A 17,846-nucleotide genomic window follows, 5' to 3' on the forward strand; every position below is an offset into this window, starting at 1 on the left:
TATAAACCATATGCACTCAGAAAATAACGTTATTGAACACTGTCATATATTTTTGTTATTGACTACTTTTGTTCTCACAATCACTTGGGTTTTTATTATTTTAATTTTTATTTATTTGAGAATAATACATGAGCCATATGTTTTAAAATTTACCATAATAGGGGGCTTCCCTGGTGGCGCAGTGGTTGAGAGTCCGCCTGCCGATGCAGGGGACACAGGTTCGTGCCCCGGTCCAGGAAGATCCCACATGCCACGGAGCGGCTAGGCCCGTGAGCCATGGCCGCTGAGCCTGCGCGTCCGGAGCCTGTGCTCCTCAACAGGAGAGGCCACAACAGTGAGAGGCCTGCGTACAGCAAAAAAAAAAAAAAAAAAAAATTTACTGTAATATATAACACAGATTGCCATTCATGTTCCTGATGGATTGAACAGGTAAAATATTTAATCCCAATAGAAAGAAAATGTGCACAACTTTTAAAATTTATTTTGTAACTAGTCTGTGAATTGGTATTACTTACTAAGGCTGGAAACACAAATAAATATGTGAGGATTTCATATGAAACATACCTAAGATAAAGTTAAAAAGTAACTTTATAAAAGTAAAAGTAACTTTATAAAAGTAAAAGTAACTACAGGAGAGAATATGCTTTAAAAAAATTATAGTTGACTTGTATTGTAGGGGATTTCTTTAATCAACTCAAAAAAAAATCACCTAAGGATTCTAGCACCTAAGGATTTAGCACCAACTTAAAATGAGTTATTATCTTTATGTTCTACAGAAGAGATTCTTAGAAACATCTACTTAAAGTGGCATGCTTTATAATATGAACTTAAAATTTTTAAACTTCATTTCATATTCCCAACCATTTAGAATTTTTCATCAATTCATCTTGAATTCATCTCATTTGAAATTAGAAATATCTAAAGACAACTTGTAACAGGGGTTAGGCTAGAGTGATATTATTAGTGACACTGTGTTACCAATACCTTAATTATATAGGATTCACATTATACTACATTCAGTGTTCTACAGGTTGCTTTTAGAAAGGGTCTGTTAGAAAAATATTTCTTTTGGTTCTCTATAAAAATGGATCCCTTATTTTGTATGTTCAATTTGTAAAATGTCTTTATTATTAAACCAGTGTCAAAGCTTATAAGAAACAAATTTAAATTTTTTTTATATTGACCTTTTTTTTAAGACTGTCATGTCATGTTTTAGTAACATAGTAACCACTGTTAATGAACCTAAATTAAAAAATAATATTCTGATTTTGAAACAGATGAAAGATGTAGGTGATAGTAAACATTCTCTGTGTGTAGTATGGACATATTTTAAAATATGTAGTGGTTTATGAATTTGAAATAGTGGATCATCAGCAGTATTCCAAACCTGTTATCCTTCCTGAGTTGGGTTCTTTGATAAAAGGAAAGTAGGGTATGTTTTTATTTTATACATATCTAGAACAAAGACCACACGTATGCCATAAAATATTCAGGACATCTACATGGTACCCGTGCCAGATTTACTTCGTGGTCATTCTCGGGGTTAAGGTCGGGTAGTGGAAGACAAAAGAGAACAGAAACAATTCTACCTCCAAAAACAACTCTAGAGCACACCTCTTTGACTTCACATTTGTGAACTTCTAGAAGTGGGTAGAGAGTAGGGAGTAAAATATGGAGGATGTGAAGAGGTGAGTGGAAAGTACTCCCTGGAGTGATCTGTACATAGAGGTAGAAGGAGGAATTACAAACTGCCAAGAGAAAAGCATAATATTGCATCTTCTTCCAAACTCTTAATGTGCCGTCTAACCTACGTTTAAAGTATTTCTTCAGAAGAATAGGAAGTAAATGTCAGTAATTATTACAAAGCACTTTATCCAATGAAAATAGATGTTGAAAGACTTAATGGAAAACATATTTTGTATATTTTAGAGAAAGGCTTTTATATGCACATATTGCCAGAACATTCATATAAAACTAACAGAACTCAGCCCATCATCTGGTCACTCTGCCTGCCATTAAACATTTAAATGTGGTTTAAGTACCTTAAAGTCTGGCAGTGTATAGACTAACATCCGAATGATTTAATGTTTTGGTTTGTGTAGGCATAGATAAAGGGTATATTTATAGCACAAACCTACTAATTTTGAGAGAGCTTCTAGAACAAATTGAAATTCAACTTATTCCTTCCTCTTTATTAAATAATTAAAGTATTTCAAATTCTATCTTGAAAGTTAAATGCACAGAAACTCTGCAGTAATCTATGGTCAAAATATTTTTTCTATTCATCTACATTGTGGCAACAAAATTGTTTTAGGAACAAAAGATTTTATGAATGGAACTTTCAGTATGGCTAGAAGTATTTGAATCAGTGATCAAAGTTTTCAGAATTTTAACCAAGTTGTACAAGCTGAGGGAATAACCTAAAATTACTTAAATAGGGAATATTTACATGACCATCAAAGCAATCCCTGAGATTTGATCACTGGTCATGTCTCTCTGTTCCTGTAGTACACTATGTTTCAAGAATGTGAGCCTATATTAATATATTGTAATAGAAGTGAAACTGAATTTGCAAACTTAATGTTTTAACAAAAATGTTTTGAATCACTTGACTTTTCCTTTAATTCAAACAGTTTAGCTTAAATTATAGTTAAACTTTCATGTGATGGGCAGAAACATTTAGCTGTAATTTAAATTTCATGACATTCTATTTAGGCAATTTATTTGGAGCCACAAAACAAATATATTAACAATCCTTTCTTTTAAATGAGCAAATAATCAGAATTGGATATATTTCCAAGGAGACAAAATGGACCATTATTGTATATCATATTTGCTTTGAAAAGCTTTCTCTTTCATTTCATTATTAAAACTTTTGGTTGACCTTTTTCAGTTGGAAAACATCCTTAACACTGATGGAGTTTTTCATGCTTCTTAGTAATACTAATGAGTTGAATAATTTATGAGGTTGTCATGTGCAAAAGATTTGGTGTGATTTGATATACTTTCAGCCTCTGGTGTTGGAATGTGATTAATAAAAACCTAGAGGCATGTAATTTTTTTTGCTGGTGTTTAATGCTCTAATTTCGTATGTATTGAATGTGTTTTTGGGGTGTTTCCTGATAGTAAAATCTCATACAAATGCAAATTTAATTGATTACCGGGAATTTAACAGACCATAGCAGTGGAAGAATATAAGGAAAATATTTTAATCTGTAAATTCATCTTCTGATCTGCTGGGCTTTCTTCTTCAGGGCAAATTAGCTAATAAGGAAATGATTGAAAAAGGAGGGTTTTGTATATTGTTTGTATGTTTAAATAAAACCTAAACTAGACATTTTGGTCCATTTCTGGTGCTGAAAGATTATGCTGTCAAAGAATAGTTAAAATCTTAATAAGTTTGGTTGTCTTTGTTGATTGTCAATTACCATGTAGGACTCTGTTTCCTTTCCATGAAATTATAGTGGAGCAATGTTTCATCAAAGCCTAAGATCTCAAGCTCCATGTCTGCGATCAAAGCCATCATCCTAAATAGGTCTGATCAGGCGTCGCAGAGGAGGGCAGGCCACTTTAGCCAGAGGAAAAAAAAACATGGAGCAAAGATGACAAAATTAATCATTCATTTCTTTGGCAATAAATAATAAGATATGCTGAGAACTGCAAATGAGAACATCCTTAGGTTCCTTAGAGATGTATCTGCTTAACACCCGATTTATCTAAGCTTGTGAAGCCATCAAGATATGACCTTGATGAATAAAAAGCAGCTCTGTAATGAATCTGGAATTAAATTAGTTTTGATGGTATATGCATGGCTACTGTAAGGTGCTACTTGCAGTCATCAAGAAATAAGAAAACACCGAGAATAAAATATACTATAAAATATACTAGTGCACCTATATACAGTTGTTGAGACAGGAGCTTCAAATTATCTGACTTCATTTTTTTCTGACTTCAGTTTTGTGAAGAGTTTACATTTATAATAGTTGGAAAAGATGATTTGATTTTTTTACCTAGTGGTCTATTGTTTGTACCATGTAGTCTCTAGCAAACGTCTTCTTACTGTTCATTGATACGTCTATTTTAGTTGGTGTATTATTAATTAAATCTTCATATCTGGAATGAAATAGATGATCTGATTATTGTTAAAATAATTTATTGAAAAGTTAATGATGTAAATTTTTTACAAGTGAGAGGAAGACATACATGGAGTCATCTTTCAACTCTTTTTTGATGCCAGTGTCATATTTTAATACAGTCTTATCTTCACCCTATGGTTTTATAGTCTCTTAAAATAATTTAAATGGATTATATAAATGCTGACTTATAAAATATGCTTATAAAACATATTTTAAAGTTTTTGTGTAACAGCATTTTCATATCAACAAAGGTTTTAACAACTCCCCTGTTTTTATGTGAAGCTTCAGATGGACGGCTTTAAACTGATTCAGAGGAATCAAGTGGCTTCATTAATTTAAAAGCATTTATTGAATATCTTGTACATGCCATGCATGCACTAAATGTTGAATACAGAGCCTGAGGCACAGTTTCCGCCTTCTCACAGCACATAGTTTAGTGCAGTGCGTCTCAACAGGGGTGGAAGTCAGCGTGTGCTACTGGCATCTAAAGGGTAGAGACCAAGAATTCTGCTAAAATACCTGACCATTCACTGGGCAGCTCCCCAGAATGACAACCAAAATCCAGCCCAAAACATCAGTAGTACCTAGGTTGAAAAATCCTGGTCTAGTGGAAAGAAATAAGCAGTTCTCGTAGAGGGAGATGGTACTTCATAAAGGAACACAGGGAAGGTGACTAACGCTGGACCTATCGGTTTGGAGTCAGCTTCACAGAAATAATTACTTATGAACTGACTTGAGAGAAGATTAGGAATTTACCAGGTGAGCAGGGAAGAGCAGAGTTAATAACAGAAGTTTCCAAGACATGGAGGCATAAAAGACCCTAACTTACTTCTTTGAATGACCTCAATATTTTGCACTTGGTAATAGGTCACCCTGTAAGTTATCAGAAAGTATTTTGATTTTAAGTATTTTATATTCTGAGATAAAAGAAAAAACACTTGAGGACAGGAATCATATCTTTCACCTATTCCATTTAAGGCATCCACGTTAATACAATTTTTTGTGCTTAGTTGCTATCTTTTATTTAATTGATAATTCATTCATTTCAAGGTACATACACAGTATTTTAACCACATTCATTCATCCTTTTCAATAACAGCATTGAAGTATGATAGTCTATGGAATAGGTCTGTAAGTACGGTATTTTCAAATTCTGAAATACGTTTTTTATGTCTGTACTTTATTTCCAGTTAGAGCATCAAAAGCCACTAAAGATAAGGAGCTGACAAAATTATATTAATAGATCTATTGCTGAGTGGCATGGAACTGCTCATCATCTTGCTTATATTTTTAGACTAATTTTTATAAAGTGTACATAAAATTACATTTATAAATAATTAAAATACAGTATGATAGATATTTTCATCAAGGTGTATTAAAAATGCTATGCAAACTCAATGGAGAGGGCTGGCTAACTGAAGAAATAAATTTTAGCTAAACTTGAAAGGATAAATGGATATCTACCCAAGACAGTAAGTGAGGTGGTGGTAACATGGAGGAAGGGACCACACAACATGATGTGTCCAGGGAATGAAAATGGGGCTGCTTGATGGAACACAAGATAGTGTGGGGAGATCATACAAAGATAAGCTGAAAAGGCTGCTTGGAACTATACTGTGAAGGGATCTGTCAATAGAGCTATTAAAGGATTTTTATTTGGGAAAATGACAGACTATAGAAATTAAGTGGCATGCTAACTAATAAATGGTAGATAGAGCAAAATCTCAGTCTAAATACCGTGGTTTTCCTATACAGTGTGTTGCTGTAGATAAATTTGGAATTTTCCCAAGTGCATGAGCATTATTGAACTTCCCCTCTCTAAAAGTTTACCTGCTAAATTTTGGCCCACTCATACAGCCTGTCATCCACAGAGATTTATCAGTACAGGTGAACTTAGAGTCGTTCACAGACTGTGCATTCAGTGTCATTTATAAAAACATAATTTAAAATGTCTTTAGTGTTTTTAAAAGTGCTTTCATAACCTATACCAGCACCATCTCTTAGCTATCCCATTTTTAATAATTAAAGAGAAATTCCTGTTAATTACATCTTCCTTCCATGTCTCTGAACCAGTTGCTTATCTATCCAAAACATATCCTACCCCCCATTTCTCAGAGTTTTAAAGTAAATTTTCCACACTGCATTTTGTGGCAGGCTTAGAAAAGAAACACCAAGCATCATTCCCCAGGTTAATGCCATCCACTGCCAGGGGAAGTCTCCCCACCCTTTCAGCCCTCATTCAAGCTGTCCAGTTCATCTTTTCTTTCACTCCAAGAGTATCCAAAACTTTCTTCCTTCCATTCTGCTACTCACTGGCCATCTACCCCTCTTGACTCACGATGAAAAGTTTCTTTCCTTTGTTCGTTTTCCCCTCCCTCCGCTTCTTTCCTTCCTTCCCTCCTTCCTTCCTTCCACCTTCCCTCCTGAAAAGATACAGTCATTGTGGAAAATCCAGAAAACGCAAAAAAAATTTGAAGAAGGGGGAAAAAGTCACTCATAGACAGCCATCAAGATAGCTGCCTTTACCATTTTAATGTATTTATTCCTGCTGGTCTTTTTCTAAGCATACTTTAACATAGGGACCAAACACTATGCTATGTACTCAAACAGTCACGAAGATGAATAATGCATTATCTCTGCTCTTTATATTTAGAGGGTTCCAAACTAGTCCAAGTTTTCTATATGTTTTAGCACTTTTTTCCACAAGTAAAGTGTGCCATGTGATTTTCAATGTAATGAAATCCTATTTAAAATATTTTAAAATCACCCTAACTTAATGGCTAATCAAAATCCTACCACATAATATTCTCCTACCACAGAGATTCTACATTTATCATCATGTATATTTTTAAAATATGGCATATCAAATTTCCTTTAAAAAGCATAGAATGCAGTTTTCTACATTCACTCCATTAAGATTATTAAGTTAGCATTTCATACTTACATAATGCTGTACTTAAATTCAATAATATTTTCTTGTACCTTTTAAAATTGCATTTTTACTGTTTAAAAATGCTATTTATGAATATCCCCCTTGTTAGTCTGCTCTAAGAAATATTGCTTATATATGAATATTTTGAATTAGGAATAAATGAAATTCCGTTTTTGCTGTCAGAACCAAATTGTAAAAATGCATTGCATGTCTTTGAAAATCAGTATACTCTATTAGCAGGCCTGTCAATATAAAAAGTGCATTCCCTTTCCACCTCTTGCTCTAATAACCTTTTCTGTGTTACTCTGAGGCAGTTCACATAATCAGAGTATATTGTCAGCTTACTGGAGTTGGGGAAGCATGAAATGAAAATCACGTTAATATTGATCCAATTCTTTTACTTGCAAGTGTCCTTGATGTCCTTTTCCACAGAGCAATAACTGTTGATGTTAGGTAGCCATTTTCTTTTATTTCTTATAGTCCAGTAAATCATTTATAAGCATAACTAATGTGAATAAGAACTTACCACTTAGAATAATAATCTGTGAACATTCCATCTTAATTAATGTCCGTATTGCTACTTCTGGGTATTTACTCTGCCATTGAAATAAGTTCTTCAAGCTTTTCAGAGAACAGCCTACCTGCAGATGTAATGTTTATGTCTAGTTTAAAACAATCAAAAGTCTGTACAAGTTACTCATGCTGTACTCTAATTTTATGTGATATAACCATGTATTAAAATGGACCATAAATAGTAATATCAATTATTGATTCAAGTAAGCATTACCATTTCTGAATCAAATTCATTATAACTTTGAAGCTGGTATCTTGGTAGTTTTATGGTGATATAGATAATATCTATTTTGAATTAACAAATATATTCTCTGTCAACAGAAATGAATTGAAGTGAGAACCATGGTTAAATCCAATGCATTCAGACTAAAATACCCACAACTAAGAAAGGAAGAATTTGATGTGTAAACTGTCCAGATTTTTTATCTGTATTAATTAAATTTAGTCAATAACTATTCAGATTTTTACTTAAAGTGTGTTTGAAACAACAAATAGAAATTGTTTATTTGAATAGAAACAGTCTATTTCATTTATAGAAATACTTGCTTTCATAAAAAGATTTTGTATTGATAAAGTGAGGCTCCTGATTCAACATCAAATATAAAAGAGAAAAAAGATACCTGAGTTTTCCAATCATTCTTTCCAATAGTGTTTTTATTCAGTATCACTAACAGTCCTTACCATTAGGATTTTTCTATTGCAAAGACTGTTTTTTCTTTAATCCTGTTCTATACAGAAGATGATTTTTTTTTTCAGTTCTTGGCCTTCAGCAGGTCTTTCCTTTTATGTCATCATCATTTACGTTACTTAAGAAAGGAAATACTATGTCTGTGCTATAACGTCAAAGGCAAAATTTAATTTTGAATTTAAATTATTTACAAAGAAAAATACTTACTTTTCAGTAAATGATTGTTACAGTGAAGTTTGTTCTATGTATGTACTACTGCTTTTATCTCACGTTAAGATTGACATAAAACATTTTTGAGTGTTAGGTTTCTCAATACAACAAAAACCATTCTTTCATCTTATTTAAAATGTTCAAAATTGTAAAATTCTCAGTAATAGATTGATTCATACATATTATTGCACACGGTCATATTACCATATCTAATGTAATTAGTTGGGAGTATTTATCTTAAAATCTTTTCCTTTTAGTGGAAATCAAATAATATCATTGGAGTTACTAAAAGCGCTGTTCTGTAAAGATATTTGTTGCTCTGATTTCAGCTTTAATGAGAAAAAGTAATGTCTATTTAAAATTTCCCAAAGTATTTATGTGTCATTAATACTCCTAAAAGAAGTATTTAGGTTTGGAAATGAATTGCAGCATTTTCTCTTACGTAAGGGGAGATTTTTGTCAAAACACATTTCCCAAGCTAAAAATGTTGTGAAATGGTGTATATTGAAAAGAATTTCTCCTCCAAAAAAGACTGCCATCTTAAACTGATTTCAAGATGTTTAGAAACATTAGAATTTCCTGATATTACATTTAGATAAAATTAAAATGAGACTAAATTTCCATTCTTCCCGTTTCCTTCCAATGATGGAAGAAAAGTATGTATTAAATGCCTCATCAATATAATTCTCTAAAACAAATTGCGATATCAACTTTGTTGAGAAAGCAGTTTTTTTTCCTTATCCAAGATATTAAGAACACTTATATTCTTAAGATGCCTATATACAAAATCAAAAATGCATGTCAAATATATTGATGCTTATGTAATTTTATTTAATAATATCTTTAAATGAATAATATGGTTATTGAGGGAAAATCAGTTTTTAATGTAAGCTATTTACACTCCATTCAGCTTTACAAACACTTCATGGTACCTGCCTACACGCTATCCTTGCTGTCTTCAGGAATTATCCTATCTAGGGGAGGTGTTGAAGGCTCATATTGCCTTGTAATGAATATAAACAGTGTTACAACAGCATGGTGGAGGGAAGAAGATTAATCCCAGTTGAAGGAAAGGAAACCATTATTTGTTGAATACTCATTATTGACTAGGTATTGTGCTAATAAGACCTTAGACGCATCCATTATCTTATTTGAGTTTTTAAATCCTCACATCAGCCTGCTTTTTTCCCCCTTTATATAAATCTTAGGCAGCATTATTGTAAGCAATAAAACATTGGTTGTATTCTTGTTCATTTTTAAATTATGTACTTAGTAAACTTTTAATACTCTTGTTTATCAACATTTTAACAAACATTTTGAGAGCTTATTATATAAATAATATTCACACATTTCACAGTATTTCAGCATCCATTGTCTCATTTCAACATTGCAATAATCCTGTGAGAGTTCAGTTAAAAAATACTTGGTTCTCTTTCAATGGGCTAGGAAACTGAGGTTAAGAGATTGGTCTGGATATATTTTTAAAATACGTTTTTAATGGATGTTTGCAGGGAAAATAAAGTAAGAATTGCAAATCACACAGTCCACCTTACTCATTTATGAGGAGACTGTAAAGGACATAAGAGAAAAGTAACTTTTCTTAAGTAGTGTACATATAAAATGATTAATATGCAAATTATGTTTGTATTTTCATGTGCTCACTCAACAAATATTTATTGATTGCCACTTTTTTTGACACTCGATACACTGGGAATTAAAATCTAATACGAGAATACCTAAATAAAAGACTTCAGAAAAATATCAAAAAATAATATATTTTGACTTATAAGATACAAAATTTATACAGTGAAGAGAATAATCAACTAAACTGAATTCTGAACGACAGAGCAGGTAAGAGAATTCCATGTAAAAAAAATTACACATGTCAGACCTAAAGGTTTGAAACAGTGTGGCATGTTTGGGAACAAAAGCATTCAGCTCTTGGGGAATATAAAGTGTGAAGAGGTCAAATCGGTAAATTAGTGAGATATTAAATAAGCAGGGGCCAGCTCATGAGTCTTACACCATGTACTTAAATTGTACAGATCAAATAACATGGAAAATGTGTTCTTACAGAGTAGATATACATAATATAGGTAGATAGTAGGTAGGTAGATACACATGTATGTTCATGTATCATTTTAATAAATGAAAATTAAAGCCATATTTCTATACTCAATGGAAAATAAATGATAACTATAATATAAAACTGGTAAGAAGCCCCTGCTACACTAAAATTGGCTTTTTATGGGTTTATATCTTTTCTCTTTGTGCATTAACCACACAGACATGATTTATTGTTTCCCTATTATTATAAATTACTTTTTTCCTTATTGGTATAGATGTTTTAGAGTTGTCTATAGAATAATTCCTTAAACAGAAATAAACTACTTTATAGTATTTTTCTTTACATCAACTGTTTATGTGTATCAATAGAAAAAGACATGATGGGCAAACGAAATTTCTTTGCCTTAATTGCCCAGACTTTCCAGTTAGACATATTCTCTGAATATTATCAAGATAAGTTAGTCTCCAATTTATCACTTCTATACTTTAACTTACCCTTGTTTAAAATAACAATATAATTTTTAAATGATAATTAATAATAATTATTATTATAATAGTAATAATGCTAGAGTATAATAACAGTACTAAAAACAGAAACATAGTTTTCTTGTTACTTCACTTTTAAAATATACTTTGTTTCACGTGGATCCTTATTATTAAGAGAAATATTACAAAAGAGGAGCTTCATTTAGGTTCATGTAATGCAGTATTCTATATTAGATGATATTTTCACATACAGAGCTTTAAGCATATTTACTTACTAAGAAATCTAATGTGTATAGGATGTTTACCTGTATTTGCTATTTGTAACATGATGTGGAAAATAAGTGTAATTTTTGGATTTGGCTTCATTAATCTATAATTTGGTGGAATTTTTTATTCTGAAACCTTTCAAATTTTATGGGATTTTAATGTTTCCTTAAAAAATAAGGGTATAGGTCTAGCCTATCCAGCTTAACACATAATTCACATTTTCAAAGCTAAGGCATTCTGGTGGTTTGTGGTACTCGCTTGTTAATTTCCTGATGAATGGCTAAAGAGGCCAAGAAGTGCACTCAGTCCAACATGTCTTCTGAAGATAGATGATCTCAAATAAATTCTCTTCCCAATCAGATTTTGATTTGCTGAGTGTTAAACCAATTCTTTCTAAGGACAGTGTTTATAAGCCTTGTAATGAGACAGCCCTTTGAGACCTTACCTCTTTTTGCCTGTAATTTTGATAAATGAAAGTCTAATTCATAAAGGATATTGTGATTGAAAAGCACCTTTGGATCTCATACCCTTTCATTTAGATAAATGTTTGGTGCAGTATCATAAAAATCAGGAAGTTTACTGAGCTGCAAACTGATAACACTTCAACAGGGATGATAAGTTTGGTGTGTTGGTAGGGATTAGTTTACTACATATCTTTTGAAGACATAATTGTTTTACTGCTTTAAAGCTAGAGGGGGTAAAATTGAATATACATTTCTCAAATATAATATACATTTGAGAGCTCACAGTCCTTTGACTAAATTTTCTTTATTGGAAAATTTTATTTTATATTTTTAATAACACAAGAGTAATGTAAAGCCTTTTTTAAAAAAGACAAAGCAGAATGCACACAGTTGTGATACAAGGAAAAACTTGCTTTATTAAGCTGACTCATGCATAAAGGGCTTTATTGACTATTTCATGTAAAGAACCAAGTTCCCTTTCATGTGAATTCATAGATTCTTCAATAAGCGCTCAAACTGAAGGCAATTCACCAAGAATCTCTGAGATATCCTGGAATCTTCAGGTTAAGATATATCCAGAGGTAACTTCTATGTCTCAGGTTATTCATTTATTCAGTATTTATGAGAACTTGCTGTATCCCAGGCAGCGTGCTAATAACTGGGATTACAAAGACAGAAGGATGTTTCTAGTCCTCAAGGAAGGAGCTTCCAGGCTGTATGGAGATAACAAGCACACAAACGATTATAATACATATAACTACTAGAGTAGCAGCATTTATGAAGTATAAGGGATGGGACTTCCCTGGCAGTTCAGTGGTTAAGACTCCGCACTTCCAACGCAGGGGGCACAGGTTCGATCCCTGGTTGGGGTCTAATATCCCACATGCCGTGCTGCATGGCCAGAAAAAACAGCATGTGGGAGAGTGCACACAAACCTGCCTTAAGAAATCAGAGTGGGGAACTCTGGGTGGGTCGACTTGGACTTCTGTTCAGCAAGTGTTCATGGCACACCTGCTGAGTACCAGGCACTGAGGCTGCAGAATGAGCTATAGCCCAGTGGAGAAGACATACACATAACAGATAGCACCCACTCAGTGTGGTTGAGTTCTGTGTTGACTGTGAAAGTATGGCTTGGTTAGGAAAGGAGGTGAGTTTTGAAGGTTAAGTGAGAATTAGCCAAACAAAGGAGGAAGGAAGGGACATACCATATTGAGGGAATACTTTTAGCACAGGTAAAGAGGTCTGAGAAAACATGACGTATTTTGGAAGCTGTAAATGGTCCAGTATTGCTCATGGGGGAGTAAGAAAAACTAAGACAAAATTGGTAAGGAGAGGGTAAAAGGCCTTAATCAGTCATGCTAAGGGGTTTAGATTTGTATCCTAGAGTAGAACCTTGCACTGAGTGTTGTTTATTGGGAGGAGTTAACACACACGATATTAAGCAGGAAAATATTCTCAACTTATTAGTGTCTAATAATAATACTCTGACAAAAGTATGGAGGGTGGTGTGAATAAGGGAGCTATTAAGGCCTTCTAAACCAGAATGATGATGGCTTGAGATGGGTCGAGTCCGTCACCTTACAGGATGAATCCTGTGTCTGTGGCTTAATTAAGTGGGTAGATCAAAACAGGAGGAGGTGAAGAAGCAAAAGATAATTCGTTCAGTTAGGGAAACGTGGAACTAGGAATATCCAGCTGATGATGTCTAGTAGAAATATGGCTATAAAGACCTCAGGAGAGATTTCTGGGTTATTAATCACTGGATTTGCCTCTTTGTTCTCAGATGATGCAAGCTCCGAGTTTCTCAAATTAAGTTACTACCCAAGAAGCAAACAACGTATAAAGATAGCTGTCCCCAGAAGGTTACTGTTGTGCTGGCTTTATATCACCAAGAATCCAAATGAAATTAAGATAAGGTTCTGGAGCATTCAGTAATCAATCCTCAAGCTTTTATTCCAGAAATAAGAATCATCTGTGGGCCAGTGAAAGAAGACTACACATATAAGCCATTTAATTCCCCTCACCTTCCATGTAGCATTGATCTGTATGTCTCTGAAGTATTTACTGAAAGATATATTTAACAATCTGTTACTTTATATTGTTAAGCTATATTTAAACCATGCTCTCTAGATGCTCTTGTCCAGTAAGAGCTAGGATGACAGATGGTACCTCTCAGCCAGTGACACTCTACAGTGCTGTCATGACATGCTGTGTTCCTCAACATGTGTTTTTTACTCCTCTCTGGGCTACCTTTGCGTCAATTTGTTAATGTTTTAGCAAACAGAATTGGTTCTGAGTCACTAACAAAAAGAAATGTGAAAGCTGCAAAGAAAGAAGCTAAGAGTCTGGTTTACAATGCAAGTTTTACCACAGCGAGATGCACGTCCAAAAAAATGGTTGAGCAAATATCCACAGGCAGTAAGGGACTCTTGGAAGTCCTGTACTGGGCCTAGGAGAATTGACCAGAAGTATTCATTGTTCACTGGAGAGGATTTTGGCCAAAGGCATGACAAGATTTGCAGAGTAATTGCATGTGTACACAATACCATAACATCCCCTAAAACTATGATACAAAAATGTGTAGCAGTGATTTATTAGGCTCCCATATTCAGGAATATATCCACTATACCAAATGAAATGTGACGGTGTTTTTCTAGTTATTGCTGCTCCTTGAAGCCTATATCCTAATACTAAAGCTAGAACACAGTAAATTACACCATTTTCTTCCACATTGAATTCCAACTTCAAGTGACATGAAATAAAGGTATTTCTTAGCTGTATACATATAATTTACTTGTAGCTCAGATAATTTCAGATTCAATGGCACCTGCCAAAGCAGATATTTGAATGCAAATATTGAAATATTTGTTAAGCAGTCAAATCCATGAGAGATTTAAATGTGTTGTAATTTCTAACCTGCGCGTTGATTAATAAGTTAATGCTAGGTCAACTCTTGCTATATTTCAATTTTTCTGAGTTATTTTTTGTGTGTTTGAATTTTGGCCTTTTGTACTATTTTTTATATCAAAATAAGGATATCACTTTAGAAAGCCATTATTTATTTCATCCATTGCTAAGGAAATAGCTGTTTTGATGTACATTATATGTCTACATCATTCCTTACTCTGCCTTTCTGTAGCTTCCCAGTAACAACCATTTCTCCCTTCAGATGTGAATGCTTTCTTGCTTTCTTCATACTTATCTACTTTAAAAAATTACCTGATCAGTTGATTATATAATTCACACTGAAGTATAATTGTGTAAAAGTGTTTAATTTTATGGATCAGAAAACCAAGTTTGTGGTGAAGTACAGATTTTTGGTAGAAAGTACAGTGATCTTAGAGTCGCAAGTCCTAGGTTCCCCAACAAGGCATGTAGCTTTCTCAGCCTGTTCCTCATCTGCAACATAAGAGTAGGTGATTACACCCCTTGCCTTTCTCATGGAGTTATTTAGACCAAACAAGATAAAGAAGGTAAAAATCTTCTATAATTGAAAGTAGTATGTAAATGCAGCATATATTTGTAAGAAAGTAATGGATTTATAAGAAAGTAAATCACAATGACCTAAATTATTATGTTTTGGTTGTGATTAGGCACTGAAGAAGATGTAGTCAAGTCTAAGAAAACATTCCGAAGTCAAGCAATAGTGAATCAGAATGCAGAGACAGAGCTTATGCTGGAAGGAGACGACGATGCAGTCAGTCTGCTCCAAGAGAAGGAAATCGACAATCTTGCAGGTAAATTTTAAAATATTTTTGTATTTGTTGTAAGTAATAAATGCACACAAAGTTATTGAATTTAAAAATCTATCTCCTGATGAATAAGCTAGTGCCAGTGGTTGGAGCAATGCTCAATCACGTGAACATTAATAATTTATCTCATTTCTAGTATTGAAAAGAGGAAACTACATATCAAACTAACGATAAATGACTAGCACCTACTTTCTGTGTAGTGAAGAGCAACTTTTAATAGAGGAGAAATAATGTATAGCATAAACTGTCCCCATCTAACTGCCTAAATAATTGGGGGGCTGGCGGGGGGAACAAGATGGTAGACTTCACATATGACTAACGTGCTAACAGCTGTGAAAAATAGCCACTTCGGGCAGGTGACCATTGAAATAGCCACTTCCTTCCTGCTGTCCCTCTTGGGGATGTCCCTCCCCATCCCTGATTTTTTTCTCTCTCCCCACACTGCTAATCCCCACTACTAGGAGACATACTTCACTTGTCCACCCTCAGTTTTCACTTGGTCCTGGTGCTCGTCTAAGGTCAATTCGGAGCAGCATCTACAATGGCCCAATGGGCTATATATACCTTAGTGTTGGCTAACCATTTTTGGTTTTTAAACCACTTTTGAGAATCTGATGAAAGCAGATTGTTTCATGAAGGTACACAGACAATGTTGTACACAGTATCAGAGGGTTCACTGACCCCTGGAAACCAGTCTGTGGAATCATATCCTAGATCTCAGGCTAAAAACTCCTGCTTTAGAGTCTCAAAAGTGGTTGAATCTTACCTCTATTCTATATTTTCACCCCATACAACATTAGAGCGGCAGATGACAATAGAGAAGTGGACTTACGTTCATTATTATGTTTACAAAATAGCACTCCTGTTTCCAGAACTGAGCTGAAAATTACCTGGCATGCTTTAGGAAAGTCTCCAACAATATTTCTGCCAGTTAGAAATCTCTCATTTTACCAAAGAGAAGATGTTATTGTTAATTGTAAGCTGGAGAGGAATGTTATTCTTCCTCGTCTAGAAAACGTTTAATAAGATTATTCTAACACCAGCTCCTGGATAGGCCTATGTTATTAGCAATTCTGTATCATGAAAACAATTTTTCCTGTTTAAAACTAATCTTAAGTCCATGAACAAATGTTTGCCTTGAATTCCTGAGGAAATGTTCAAGTTTTAGTATTGTTGTTTTTGTGGGGTTTTTTAGTAGTTCAGAGATTTTTATCTGAGGCCACTTGGCAATTTAAACAAATGAAGTCCATTATTTCTTTTTGCCACAGATCGTTTTCTCGTTTTCTGGTCTTATTCTTGATCCTAAAGAACTAGAGAAAATTCACAAATGCGATTTCTGACCTTTTGAGATAATGTGTTGCCTTTCCTCATTCACATATCCTCACAGATATGTTCAATAATTATATACAGTTTAGTTTAGCATCTCTGGTCTTTAGTTCCCACTAAAGATAATTAGTTGATACAAATTTGGCTAGTACCTTGAAGTTTATTATGGTAAGATATGCCCACTAATACCAGAAGCAAAATCTGGTAATGATTAATGACTCCTTTATATTTCTCTCTTTTAATGGTAGCTTGAGTAATTATTAATATTAATTTATGCTTATAAACAAAATTCTCAAAATAACATTAAGTTAAAATATGTAAAGAGCAATGAAAGCAGGCTTGAAATAAACTGTTTAAAAGTCGAATCTTAACCAACTGTCTCTATCAATACTCCTACAACTACTGTCTTTTAAACAGATTTTTCTTTGAGCAGATTTGTGCTTTTCCCTATCCACCAAGTCCTAACTCATACTCTTTCTGTGGAATCCTCGTATCTGAAAAACCTTATAAACTGTCCTAAAATATTGATCTTCTACTTAGTCTACAGTGTTCATTTTTAAATCAGCAGTGCACAAATGTGACCCTGAACTTTGAATGCAGTAGGAAAGAAGTAGGGGATGGATATTTTGTGAAGGGAGAAGTAACAGTCACAGAAATAGTCTGCATAATATATAGGTGTCTAACAGATTCATTCAGTAAATGCTGAAGCCTACTTACTAATCTGGACTGCCATGATAGTGACAATGTCACATAAAAATAATTTTGGAAGTTAATTATAAACCAGTATTTTTAGGTTTTAAAAAAATCAGCTGTAAGTTTTAAACCACATAAATACATAACTTTTTTGTTGATTTAACAAATTCTTATCCAAATAATTGTTATCTCTGTCTCAGAAGTCAAAATTTGCTAAATAATAATGTCTTTCTTGGGATCAGTTTCTGTTTA

General features: G+C 33.5%; 1 protein-coding gene across 4 annotated transcripts in view; it reads left to right on the forward strand.

The window, feature by feature from the left end:
• The window catches only part of NBEA (neurobeachin), a 613,622-nt gene that overhangs the window by 373,097 nt on the left and 222,679 nt on the right, over positions 1 to 17,846 (forward strand). For all 4 annotated transcript variants that reach the window (XM_081214387.1, XM_081214388.1, XM_081214389.1 and 1 more), the window contains one exon: positions 15,417 to 15,560. In XM_081214387.1, coding sequence (XP_081070513.1) covers positions 15,417 to 15,560 — 144 coding nt within the window. The remainder of the gene's footprint in view (positions 1 to 15,416; positions 15,561 to 17,846) is intronic.

This window comes from Mesoplodon bidens (assembly GCF_964165515.1).
Source record: "Mesoplodon bidens genome assembly, chromosome: 17".
NCBI classification, from domain to species: domain Eukaryota; kingdom Metazoa; phylum Chordata; class Mammalia; order Artiodactyla; family Ziphiidae; genus Mesoplodon; species Mesoplodon bidens.